Below are 13,871 nucleotides of genomic sequence, written 5' to 3' on the forward strand. Positions count from 1 at the left end.
TGACAAGAGCTCTGTGGAGTTGGAGTCTCACCTAATGCTAAAAGTGATTAAAGATTAAGATGAAGATGAAGATTAACAATACCTTAAACATATAGAATGGAAATTTTAAATATAATCATAATGAGTTTCACAATACCTTAAACATGTAACTACATACTTGGGGACTTCAATAGTCCAATATGAAAATATCCAATAAAAAAATAATGAATATGGAATCAATGTTCAATATCCTAATATGGAAATGTTGAATAAACTATAATGAATGATGAAAATGATAATGTGTTAAAAACAAGATAGATAAGAGAAAAGGGACACATGTATCAACAATGCTTTTTTTTTCAATTTTGAATAAAGTAACAGTAGATTATAATCTAGTAACAATAGATTATAAGCTAAGATTGATATTCTAAAACAAAAGCATCATATTGTGTTTCAGATTTAACAATTTTATGTTATTAGAATCTATTTTGTGTGCATGGTTAGTAGGTTGTAAAAAGGGTTAGTAGGTTATAAAAAGGGCAATTTGCTTATATATTAGGGATTAAGGTTGAAATAAATTTTTTTTTCAAAGAAAATAAAATAAATTCATATAATTATGAATTACATACATATTTGAAGGACAAACATATATTATAGGAAAATTTATTTTTATTTGGTTGTTCTTAGTTTTCTCAATAGAAATATTAATAATTTGAGTAAATATTAATAATTTGCGTACATGACTTAGCTTTAGTATTTCAAGAACATAAATACATATAGAAAACTAAAAGAACTCACCACAAACTTGGAGACCCAAACTAACTATAACAAGTGAAGATGAATCCATATCTAGACAAACAATTAACTTAAAATCAAATTCAGGAACATTTTGAAATTCTAACTATGGAGAAGATTCAAATGAAGCTTATAACAAATACTAGAAATTACTAAAGATATATATTTTTTGGCTTATTTGTTACTGGTTACATAATACATTTTTTTAAAATTTTAAGTGGAAAATCTAAAAAACTAGTAGCAAAAATATGAAAAGCCAATGAAAAAAGAGTAATATTCAATCACAAAACTCAAAATAAAAATTAAGAAGCAACCAAACATTATAAACATGATTAAATATTTTAAAACATACGAGAAACTAGTGCTAAAAAGTTGAGAGCTGAACACTAATGTTATTGATAATCAAAATTTAATTTCAAATTGAAAACACTTCACCATTATATAATTTCCAACATAAGTTTTAATTTTTTTAAACTAAACATTATATTTAAAATATCTAAGTATAATTAATTTTACATTTTATTTTATTTTATATTTTTAATTGTTTTCTTTTATAATTTTTACTATAATTAAATTTAAATGAATCTAAATTAATTTTGCCTTATTTCTAGTTGAATTCAATAATCAAAATAATTTGGTAGATACCGAAATATAAATATATATTTGTTTAGACTAAATTAAATCTTACATTATTCATATCTATGTTTTAAAAAAAAATAATTTAGAAACTCTTGTCCAGTGAAAAAAAACTTTTGAAGCTAAAATTTTAGAAAAAAATTCAAGTCTTCTACGCATTGGTGTACAAAGATTGAAGATCTGGAGAGAATTTGTGAGGATTTGCAGAGAACTTGATTAAAAATAATAATAAAGATTTAGAGAATTTGCTGAGGATATAATATGGCTATTGAAGCTTTGATTCAACCTCAATTTCAGAAATCTGATACACTAAAGCCAAAAATCAATGGTTTCTACAAAGCTAAAGTCACCCACAACTGCACAGATAATTTGAACAAGACTAGTGAAAATATAGATTAATTTTTAGATGGGAGGGAAGAAAAACAAACATATAATTGGCAGTCTATGCTTCCAATCGCGAGAATTTTACTTTCTCATGGATTCCAAAATATTGTCTTATAGTAGGAAGCAAAATGATACAAAACAAAACGTAAGACCTAGACAAATAAGTTCAAGATAAGTAACCAATAAGCTTGTTTAAGAGGCTTTATAAAATTTCAAGCCAATACAAAGTGAAGGGTTAATTTGGAATCATAGATGCACAACTAAATTTATTGGACACATTTTTTGAATGAGATGTCGCCCAATGGAATTTTTTGAAAACTTTCGTCTAAGTGATGATTCAGACATGTATAAGTTTAAAAACCAGTAAAATATCGAGAATTTTCAAAATTTTAGGTGATGTTTGGGAACTTTAGGATGGCTTGAACCATTCAGATCTTTGTGATTACAGAGCCTTCTACAAAACAAACACACATCAATATTGAATTAACGATGAAGGATTAACGATTGGATCTTTTTTCCTTTTGGTAACGGTAAGCAAGAAAAAATTTTGTTGAAGGGAAATATGGAGAAGCACGAGAGAGAGGATTTATAGAACACATGGCATCATTATAGTCCTCTACAATGGAAAATTTGTTAGTACTTTTTGAAAGATTCACTAATTGTCAATGCACAATCGACTCACATGAGGACTCTTTGAAAATATTTTTTTCTCTATCTTTTATTGATGAAAAATGAAATAAGCTACCATCAAAAATCAATTGTGCAATCAGAAAAGTCTAAATAGAAAACAGAAAAAATAATTTTAATGGAAAAATCACTTCAAACCAGAAAAAGACGGAATGGAAACTATAGTATCAGCCTTAAGTAGGCAAGTTGGTAGTGACAATGATAGATGCACATTTGCATAGGTCTGTTACATGGAATAAATTCAATTTAAAATGGTATACTTTAATTGACAATACTAATTCGACATGCCGCCACGACGGGTCGTCTTCCCCACCTTTAGACAAAATTTATGAAACGCCGGGCCGCAGCGCAACACACAAAGGTGTTCCTGGCGTGGAAGTTTATTAAGCAAGATCGGTGGGCTGGATTCCTTGTTCCCAATATTTATGGGAGACCAAATTCATAATTGGAAACACGCAGCAGCGGAAGAGGAGTGCAAGGCTCTGCAAATGAAATTTTTATTCTGGGTGTTTTAGAGATGGAATTGGTAAACGGTGTTGCAGGCACGGTGAAGGAAAAGGAAAAGGAAAAGAGGGCACTGGTTGTCGGGCATTACTGCCATGACCTGCTCAAACTGGGCTCTGGAAGGGAGGTTGAATCGTTGGGGGGCTCCGTATCCTACATTACCAACATTCTCGACGCTTGCCGCCTGCCCTCCACTGTCGTGTCCAAAGTTGGATCAGATTTCGCCTACTCCACCACCACAGCCGCGCACCCTCCCTCTGCAATTCTCCCCGTGGCCAGAACCACACAATTTCATGCCGATTTCAGTGGCGGTCTCAAGGAGCGCCTGCTTCGAGTGAGCAATGCGTGTGAGCCGATTTTTCCCTCCGACATTCCTTCTGTCGAGGAGAACAGCAAGTTTATGATTGCCCTAGCAGTGGGAGTCGCAAAGGAGATACTGCCAGAGACATTGAAGCGGATGGTGGAGGTGGCGGAGGTTGTTGTGGCGGACATCCAGGCTTTGATACGGAACATTCATGCGAGCGACGGTATAGTTGGGCTTCGAAACCTCTGCGAGACTGAATTTTATGAGGTTTTGGAGGAGGGCAAGATTACTTATCTCAAGGCCTCCACGGTGGAGGCAGCGTATGTGGATATCGAGCGAGTGCGCCAAAAAACTTGCCTCATTGTCACCAATGGCGCAGCTGGCTGCACGCTTTATCTCCGGGATCACCATTTTCATGTCCCCGCCTTTCCTGCCCACGAACTCGATCCTACTGGCGCCGGCGACAGTTTTATTGCTGGCTTCTCTGCCGGCCTCATGAAAGGGTTACCCCTCCATTACGCTGCTCGCATGGGCAATTTCTTTGGATCGCTGGCGGTTGCCCAGATTGGCGTTCCTTGTTTCACTAATCAGCATTTACAGGTACTTCTGTGCATTTCAAGATTCCTTTGAAAAATCATTGAGTGGGTTGGGTTACATCTTATAATCGTTTAGGACTTATTTTATTTGGACTGGTGCTGACTTTGCTTTGTAGGGGTAAACTCGTAAACTATTTCAGACTTGTTTTCAAAATTTCTGGTTTAGTTTGTGTTGTGTTTTGAATCAACGTTTCGGATCAGAGCTTTCTAATGGTTGCTTCTTGTGTCCTGATGATGGACCACAGAGACCAAAGAGCGTGATCCGAAATGCTGATTAAATGCGCAACACAATCTAAATCAGAAATTTTGAAAACAACTCTACTGGACTATGGAAAACTATTCTTATTTCAACTTTTCTATTGTTTTATAATTTTCATTCAGAATTTGCTTTTTGAATTATTATTTGTCCAGCTTTATCGCGCGCTAAAACTCTCAGCAAGTCATCCAATTCAGCACAGTATATTAGTTTTTAAAACTAGTGTATTGTTTTTGAACTTTGAATCCTGATTGACTGTTCGCGGTTCAGAAATGTATCAATTGTGGGGAGAACGGATGTTTGCCTGATGAAGCAAACAAACTAAATATAGCACACATGTTCGTTGAACTTTGAATTTTTGACCCATATAAAAGGAAGCTGAAATCTACTAATATGCGGTGCGGCAAATAGCACACTTTTGAAGTGCTTTCTATATTTTTTCTACATCCGTGCACGAGGGTTTATGCAGTTCAAGTCTTGGACCTTAGTCTGGCTGAGTAAGTGTATTACCTCTGCATTTTAAGGACTGAACCGTTGTTTAGTTTTGGAATTGTAACTAATGGAGTACGATGATTTCGTCATCTACGTTATTTGCTTTTATTCAAGTTTTTAGAAGTCCTCTAAATCCAGCTCTTGCATTTAGCGTCTTTCATTCAGCTCCATAATTTATATTAACTGTGAGTTGCCTTTGACTTTGAAAATTTGAAAATAATAATGTACATTTTGTTTCAAATCCATACAAGGTCTTTGAATTAGCAAGTTGAATGTATCAGTCTCAACCGCACATATGTTACTTGCGAGTCAGCCAAATTGTAAAAGACAATTTTGACTGTTCTCTGCATATCTGGTGTTGGTAAACTGTGTCATATTAATGGTGATATCATTGTGCTGAGTTTGGTTGAAATATATTGCTGCTATTGCATATTGGAGAATTATTTAAGTATACAACTTTAAAACCACACAGAAGCCCAAATATGTATTACACATCACACATTATGGCCTGCTGCGCCCTTTTGTCATGTTTAAATGTTGACTTCTAGTTCCTGGCTATCATTTCTTAAGTTGTGTCTTTTATGTCTCATTCATTGTCTGTTAACCAGACCCATTGCATTTCTCTGTCAAATTGGAAAGTTATTTGCTAGTTATGTGTTGACTTGCTGATATGTGTTTTGTTCCCTGTCGTTTCTTAGTCATATGACATTTAAATATGGCATTATATGCTTGCTTCACATCTCATTTCCTCATTTGCCACTGTGTGATATTGTTGTGAACCTTGTGATGTCCTGTCCTAAATGCTATGGTGGAGTCTATTCTTGTTGGGTGTATACCTATGGTTGGGGTTAGGTAGCCATGTGTCCATGAGGGGGCTGACCTACATTGGCGCTCTGGTGGGTCAGAAAACCCCACTCTTAATGCCTATGGGTGCCATGCAGCATCAATTTTGGCTTTTGGCATAGTGTTTACCTTATTTGGTATTAGAGCTGAGGTCTCAAAGTCAAGCCTTGAGGAGCACGGTGGGCTGTGATGTCCTGACCTAAATGCTGTTGTGGTGTGGTAATTGCTAGGTGTGAACCCATTGTTGAGACCCACTCATGATAGGGCTGCCATGTGTCCATGAGGGGTTGACCTGTATAAGCACTTTGGAGGGTTGAAAACCTCACTCGTAGTGCTAATGGGTGCCATTCACCATTAGTCCAGACCTTGACATAATGGTTGCCTTGCTCGAGACCTCAAAGGCCCAATCACCACATTAGAAGACCAGTCTAGTGGTGAGGGTGGCTCCTATAGGTATTAATGGTGGCCCTGCAAGAATTCCACCCAATTATTTGAGGCTTTATAATAACCCTCAACTTTAATATCACTAAGGCCTAATCGTTGCACGAAAAGATTGGCTCTGTGGTGAGGGCAACACCGACAAGCGATAAGGGTTGCCATCTAGGCATTCAAACCAAGCACATTCCAACTAAGCATCCAAGGCCTAATGATGAATGTAAGTGATGAATGTAAGAGATGAAAGGAAAGTTATATGTTTGGATTTAGAGTTTGGAGGGATACCATTTTCTTGAAGCGAGCTATGAAGCTTAAACCATGACCATCATGATTTACTTTGATATGAAGGGGTTCTTATACACCTTTACAAAGGCATAATTCTTTGCCTTGATTATTGGAGATTGTAGCTGCGATAGAGATCTTTATCTCTAGAAGTATGGATGTTATTATTGTTATGGTCACCTTTAGCTGGACACTTATGCTTAAATTGTAATATTAAATTTAAAGTCATGTGTCATTTGACATGTGTTGAGGCATGGGCATACGGAGAGTTGTATTTGAAAATAAAGAATTATATTTTGGGAAATTAAAGAGACATTCAGTTAGAACGTGAAGAGTCTCTCTTTAAGTTATATATATTGCTTCAAGCAAAAAGGCATCATACACTTGAATTTTTATTATTAATAAAATGATTTTTTGTTGCGTGGCTGGGTTTTTCCCTTCATTCTCGAAGGGTTTTCCTAGAGTATTTTAGTGTGTTCTTTGTATCTTTTTAAACTCTTCCTTATTGCTGTTTATCTTTGATTTTTGTCTAATTTCAACATGGTATCAAAACATGGTTAGATAACAACTTATAAGGAAGTTTTTCTTGTTTCAATATTGTGCTTTGGTTTGTATATCTATGTTTGAGTCTTTATATCCTTAATATTTTCTATATTAAATTATCTTTTGAATTTTTTTGTGTCGTCACTTCCTAGAAGTCCTATTATGTGTTTCTTTTGCTTAAATCCTATGGTGTCGTGCCCAACAAGTGGTTCAGTGGCTCCATCTAATCTCTCATGTGTGGATGTGTCAAAATGATGTTCAGATTGATTATCAATTAGGAAGCTTTCTTTGATTTTTGTCTCTTATTCTTATGCCGTCTCTTTTATCGATTTTGTGTGTCTTCAATATTGGGCATCTGCATCGGTAACTTGTGATGTAATGTTTAAGTCTATTCATGCTTTTAATTCGAGTTGCGTGTGGTGAAAATCATGCAAATAATTTCTTGCTTTTGGTCGGGTATATTGTAAACTCTAAGTAGGTTGTATTGTTTTTCTTTTCGATTAAGTGAAAGTGAAGGTTTCATCTTGGTAATTGATGAGTAGAGTTTATTATTATTTTTGGTTCTTGTGCCATTTGTCTTCCTTTGTTGTCAATGTTTACCATTCATATGCTCTGTGACAATGTAATGTTGTCTTATTATATGCTGTCGATTGTTTTTATTTTATTTTTGGTTTGGAATATTATTGATGGCTGTTTTTTTAATTTTGTTATAAGTTTCTTCCGTAACAGGTTGGTGTGTCTCATCTTTTATTTATGTGTGGTGACATTATTGTGCCCACCCTTTATTATTTTGGACGGTGATTTTAATCACCATAACAATTCTTATGATTTCATGTGCTAAGAAGAGTCTTTTGGGTGTTACCTTTTGTTTGATACTCTTCAGATGTGATCATTTTATGATGTGTTGTGTTCTTCGTTAGGTGATCAATAATTGATCATTTTGGCATTCAAGCATCTATCGATTATTAGGGACTTTAATGCCTGCAAATTGATATACCTTTAGGCAAATATATTTCATGTTCGTGTCTTTAGATAAAAAATCGTTATGAATAGCAGCAAAGGTGTGTTGAGTATCTATAGGTGTTGTCGGTTGTTTTTTCGTGAGTTTTATTTTAAGTGATAATCAACTACAATCTATTATTAGGTGCCAATGGCAAAAGAGAAAGTGAGGGCCATGGGAGGAAGCTTCAGAATTAGAGAACAAGCCCTGATGGGCACAACTCTGTAGTGTCAAACACATCAAGTTAACAAGACCTCACAGTGAATTAGACTTCTTTGTTCTGCCACACCCAAAGTTGCACCAATTTAAGCTTGTTGAAGGTATAGGTGGGCCATGGAACAAATTGTGGGGATCACAAGGGATCCAAATTAAATTCTCACATGATGAATTCCTTTGGAAAGTTTGAAACTTTCCAGAATTGGGAATGTGTTATGTTGGAATTGGGATTGTGCCTTGTTGCAGCATACGAACTTGCAGAAGACGCAGCTTGAGTATTCATCAAGGATTTGAATGGCATCTTCATCCCAAAGTTGTTGTCAAGGAAATAAAGTGTTTGTTTCACCACTTGCAGTGATAAGAGGAATAGTTCCTGCAATAGAGACATACACCAATCTCTTGTTGGGCACAGATCATAGCATGAGATAAGTATTACTATTCTATGTTCTATTTTCTATTCATGTGGTATTAATATCATATTTTAATAAGAAAATTTATATTGATGCTATGAGCTTTACATTAGCTGTAGAGGCAGCATTCTGAATCTTTTTGTGTATGTGTGCTAATTGAGATGAGACCACATAGAAATAAGTATTTATGGTTATATTGCTTGAAAGTGATTACTTTTAGCATTATTAGTTGATTTTTTAATAATCTCACTTCGCTCTAGGATTGAACAAGAAAAACACTGATTAAGAGGGAGATGTTTTAGCTTCAAAGGGAGGCTTCATAATTAAGAGGGAGTGCTTATGGATTCTCCATCATTCTCATATATGCTTTTAATGCTTGTGGTATTTGTAAAATTTGAGACTTAAATGGAACTAAGTCTTGTTTTTGTTATGCCTATCTCTATTCTTGTGTGAATAAATAAGATTGTAAGAATCAACTATGATAACTCTTTCACTCTGGGAAGTGAACATCATGTTGAGAGAGTATGATGACATCACATTGAGAGATTTCGTGATGGGAATTGGATGTCATGTTAATCTAAGATTCCATGATAGTTTACATTGATAGAGTCCATGATTAAAGGCTTAGCTATCGTTCTTACAAGTCTATCATGTTGAGTAATTCCATGATTATGAGTAATTGTTATAGGACTATCATGTTGAGTGATTCCATGATTATGAGTAATTGTTACAGGACTATCATGTTGAGTGATTCCATAATTGTTAACAATGAGTATATTGTTCTCTTAGTGTCATGTTAAGAGATTCCATGAGAACATCATCATAAAAGCTGGTTGTGTTTCTTGCAAGGTTTTCATGTTGAGTAATTTCATGAGTTTTATAGGATCTATACGATTATATTTCGTTATTGACATTTTGGTTGCAGCTTTGTGTGATTGTTCAGCTAAAGATCTTTCTTTGACTAAGAGGGAGTGTTGGAAATTGTAGTTGCGATAGAGATCTTTATCTCTAGAAATATAGACATTATTATCGTTTTGGTCACTTCAGTTGAAGAGGACACTTATGATTAAATTGTAATATTAAATATAAACTCGTGTGATTCGACATGCATTGAGGCATGTGAATACAAAGAATTGTATTTGAAAATAAAGAATAATGTTTTGGGAAATTAAAGAGACCTTTGGTTAGAATGTGAAGAGATTCTCTGTATGTTATATAATTGCTTCAACTAAAATACATTGTGCACTTGAATTTTTATTATCAACAAAATGATCTTTTGTTGTGTGGCTGGGTTTTTCCCTTCATTCTTGAAGGGTTTTCCTAGTGTTCTTTGTATCTGTTTAGACTCTTCCTTATTGCTGTTTATCTTTGATTTTTGTCTAATTCTAACATTGATGATGTATGGTTTGACAAAAGTTTTCACTGATGTTATAGTAAAGTGTTAGAATAACTTGTGCAGAGGTGTTAGGAAAATGAGGAGTTAAGGGGGAATTATGAAATCTTGAGGTGGAAGAGGAGGAATGATGAGGTTATTTGGGAAGATAGGGTCTTGTGGTGGACATTGAGAATCATAATGCGAAGATGAAAGAATAAAGAAATCTTAATGAGGATCTAGAGGGATGATAGGTCTTGTGGTGGATATGAAGGTGAAGGGATATTTCAATTTCAACTTGAAAGGGGATCATTGGACTCCAATTTAAGGGTAATTTGCGTTTGATTTAGAATAGAATCATTAGGAAGAATTGAAAGGATGTTTGGATCTTGCTTAGGAAGTGGAATGTCGATTGGACCTGGATAGACAATTTATTCATGAGATGGAAAGTGTTCTCTTGAGATAGGATGGATATGGATGGTGGCATCTTGACTTGTTATTGGATGGGATCGGTCTTGGTATCTTGACTTGTTTCTTCATGCTTTGAATCATCCTCTTGACATGAGGTATGGTTATGTATATGGGATTCCTAGACGGACTCAAGGTTTTGACTTCAAGGAAGGTGGACTTTGCATCGGGCTTCTTGGAATAGGAGCATTTGTTGGTAGCAAGTCTAGCATTTTCGAAACATTGAAGGCATATGAATCATGAATTGGATTAGCTTGGAAACCTATTGTGGATAGCCCTTGGAGGTTTCATCATTAGATGCATTAGTTGATGGAGATGATGTTGATTCCTCTTGTGAAGCTTTAAAAGATGAAAAAATGGGAGGTGGGTGTGTTTTTGGTGTAATTAATTTGCTATGTTCCCCCAAGTTTTCGGTATGGGGACGGCGGGACGGCAAATTTTTTTGGTGATTTTGGGGACGGGGGGGACGGGGACGGCTATATATATAGAAATTTTTTTAAATATAGTATATACATTGAAATTTGTAAATATACATGTCATTCATATGAAACTAAGCACAAAGCATGTCATTTAAACATTATAGAACCATAACATACAACATTTGAATGCCATCTATGAAATAATATCCGATTTTAGTATTTTACTATTTAGTATTTTAGTATCCAATTCTCAAAATGCATATCAATACAATATCAGAGAACACTAAACAATGAACATTAAGTTATTAACCATTGTCAATATCATAAGACTCATAATGATAAGCATGATAAATCATAAATCTGAAAATCAAAATCAAAATATGCCCAAAGCTATAGGCTGCCATAAAGTAATAAGTATCATATAATCAATGTATCATAATCATGTTCATGTTCAACATAAAAAGCAAAACATAGAAAATGAAGCAGACTGCTGCTCCTATTCTGCCTCTACTAATCCATGGCATCAAAATCAGAATCCTCCTCACTGTCATCCTCCACAGGAAGCATAGTCTCATCTAATGGAACCCCAACCAGTCCTGGTGCTATGTCATCCTCATCTATTTGGGCCACATCCTCAGGCTCAACATCCCATCGCAAAGCTGGTGTCTGCCTATACTCTGGAGTTTGGCGATCAGCAAGTCGAAGAGCATGATGCACTGTCACTAGCTTCTCCGCTCTTTTAGAGGTAAGTCTATTCCTCTTGATAGAGTGGATATATGAATATGTGGACCAGTTCCTCTCTGCAGCTGAAGAACTAGCAACCTGTGAAAGGAGGCGACCGGCAAGCATCTTTAACTCAGGTGTATCTCTCCCATGCCAAGTCCACCATCCAATAGGATCCCTCTGTGCCAAAACAACTCTATCCAACCTTGCTTGTGGCTTACCCAAGTTTAGGCCACGAAGGTTGGTGAAGTCAAGGAACTGTGCACGAAGAGTAGAGGCATCTTGAGCTGAATACATCTTATCAATTGCTTTTGTGAAGCCATCCAAAACCTCAGGATCATCACATGGGAGGCCCCTTCCACCCAACTGTGCATACCATTTAGGATTTAGAGCAAATGCTGCCATATGAAGCGGGGTATTCATTATGTTCCACCTCCGCGTCACAATAGGCCTAATATGCTCCTCATAAAAGCCCAATGTAGGATCCTTTGCCGCAACAATTCTCTTCATCTTACCCAACATGCTGTCAATAGTCTCATAGATCTCTCCTAAACTAGGAGCATCAGTATCAACATATCTAATGACATCAACAATGGGTGCTATGACAGAGCAAATGTATCTGCAAGATCAAAATGCCAAAAAAAAAAAATCAGAATTAGAATTTTAAGAATTTTAAGATTATTAGTAGGAAAATCAGCAAGCAAAAGACTAATAGTAAATTTAAAAACCAACAACTTACTTCATTGTGGACCACCAACTCTCATCAAGGATCCTTTGCCTCACCGCTTTTCCTTCAGTGGACTTAGAATGAGACCATCGTCCCCACTCTGGATTCACCACCATCAATTGAAGGGCCTCATACACCTCAATCATCCTCTCCATCAAGATGAAATATGTGCAATACCTATAGCAACAATTAAAAATTAAAAATTTAAACTTAAACATTAATGATTAAAATTTAAAACAAAAAGCATCACATGTAAGTAAACTTATAAATAATTTTTTAAAATAACTTAAAGTTAAAACAAACTAAAAGTAAATTATAATTATAATTGACATACCTTGTCTCGGCTGGTTTGAGGAACTCCTTCTTAGAGAAGGACCTGAATAGAGCAAGTGAAGTGTGGTGGTCGCAAATAAACATTTGCACTTCTCTAGCTTCTAGCATCGCTTGCTTCACCCATTCAATCTTTCCTATGTCCTTCAATGCATTGTTCAAGGAATGAACACAACAAGGGGTCCAAAATATGTGCCTATAAGCACCCTCTATGATCAAACCTGCTGATTTGCACACAGGTGCAGAATCTGTGATAACCTGTACAACATTAGAGGGTCCAATCTCCTCTATGGCATCTCGCAAAATGGTGAACTGAAAATTTGCATCCTTCTTCTTTCCTGAGCAATCTATGGCTCTCAAAAAATAAGAGCCAGCAGGGGATGTGACAATGATATTGATGAGTGGCCGATGTCTAACATCGGTCCACCCATCCATCACAATAGAGCAGCCTGTCCTAACCCAAGTGCGTCTCATATCCTTAAATAATAAAACAACCTTTGAGTACTCTTCATCTAGGATAGTGGTTCGTAGCTTATGCTCACCGGGGGGCGCAAATGAGGAATTCATGCTCATAATATCTTTCACCATTGGTTTTTAATAAGTGGAACGGGCTGCATTATATGGGATACCATTAGCAACAAAGAATCTACCAATGGGTGCCTCACACTTCTCCTTTGCCTGTGCATTAAATGTCACTGTCAAATTTTGCCCCTCCATTTCAGCCTCTAAGTGCAATCTTTGACATTCTAATTTTTGTTCGTCGGTTAGGTTAGGACAAGCTTTGACTCCTTGGCATGTAACACCTAAAAAATGTGACTTCACTCTTGTATAGCTGCCCCTAAAATCATCAAGACAAACATGACAATCCCACACCCTAGTCCCTCCCAAATTCTTTTTATCTTTTGGCTTAGGTATGACATATTGGAGAAGAGGTTTTTTCCTATTGAAAGGACCCTTTGCAAAATTCTTCATAATGTCGGAAGGGCATTTAAACAAATCAGCTTTAGGATTGGGTTTTTGCCTAGTGTCACTACTAACAACATCAACCTCTACATTTTCTTCTTCACTACTACTACTTGTACTCCCACTGCTGCTCATTGTGTTTAAATATGCAATTGAATAGATATATGAGCTGAAACAATGAAAAAAAAAAAAAAAATCAGACTTTGCAAGCTACAAATTTATTAAAAAAATGATAGATGAAAGCACAAAGAGTTATATACTTACTTGGTGGACAATATAGAAGATCAAACCCTTGGTCAAGCTCTTGGAAGCAAAACTATTACCTCCTCTACTTGCAAAATGAAAACTTCAGCTGGCTGCAACATAAAATGAAAACCAAAGAATGGTTAAAACAATTTAAATGTGTTGAGTTATATACATTTTAGGGTTTTTGGAGGAGTGGGGCCCACTAGCTGACCAAAAAAGACACAACAAATGTTTTTTTTATGTTTTGAGCTTGCAAAAAAG

The 13,871-nt window shown here is 35.7% G+C and overlaps 2 protein-coding genes across 5 annotated transcripts in view; one reads left to right on the forward strand and one right to left on the reverse strand.

The window, feature by feature from the left end:
• The first annotated feature begins 2,279 nt into the window (after positions 1-2,279).
• Positions 2,280-13,871, forward strand: part of MIK (pfkB-like carbohydrate kinase family protein) — a 32,310-nt gene continuing 20,718 nt past the window's right edge. The window contains exons 1-2 of one of the 4 annotated variants that reach the window (XM_089831416.1): positions 2,703-3,889; positions 4,297-4,433. In XM_089831416.1, the coding sequence (XP_089687542.1) occupies positions 2,999-3,889; positions 4,297-4,392 (987 nt within the window). In that variant the 5' untranslated portion in view covers positions 2,703-2,998 and the 3' untranslated portion in view covers positions 4,393-4,433. Of the gene's footprint in view, positions 3,890-4,296; positions 4,639-13,871 lie in introns of those variants that run through there. The other 3 variants (XR_016364795.1, XM_089831414.1, XM_089831415.1) reach the window with 3 other exon arrangements.
• On the reverse strand, positions 10,989-12,534 carry LOC149556842 (uncharacterized). The gene is made up of 3 exons (XM_089785921.1): positions 12,406-12,534; positions 12,084-12,248; positions 10,989-11,963 (listed from the first exon to the last, which is right to left on the reverse strand). Exons 1-3 carry the CDS (start codon positions 12,510-12,512, stop codon positions 11,132-11,134), a joined length of 1,104 nt encoding a protein of 367 aa, XP_089642047.1. The 5' UTR covers positions 12,513-12,534; the 3' UTR covers positions 10,989-11,131.

The sequence above is a fragment of the Cupressus sempervirens genome, chromosome 5 (assembly GCF_028749045.1).
Source record: "Cupressus sempervirens isolate cs-2001-9-10 chromosome 5, ASM2874904v1, whole genome shotgun sequence".
In the NCBI taxonomy this organism is placed as follows: domain Eukaryota; kingdom Viridiplantae; phylum Streptophyta; class Pinopsida; order Cupressales; family Cupressaceae; genus Cupressus; species Cupressus sempervirens.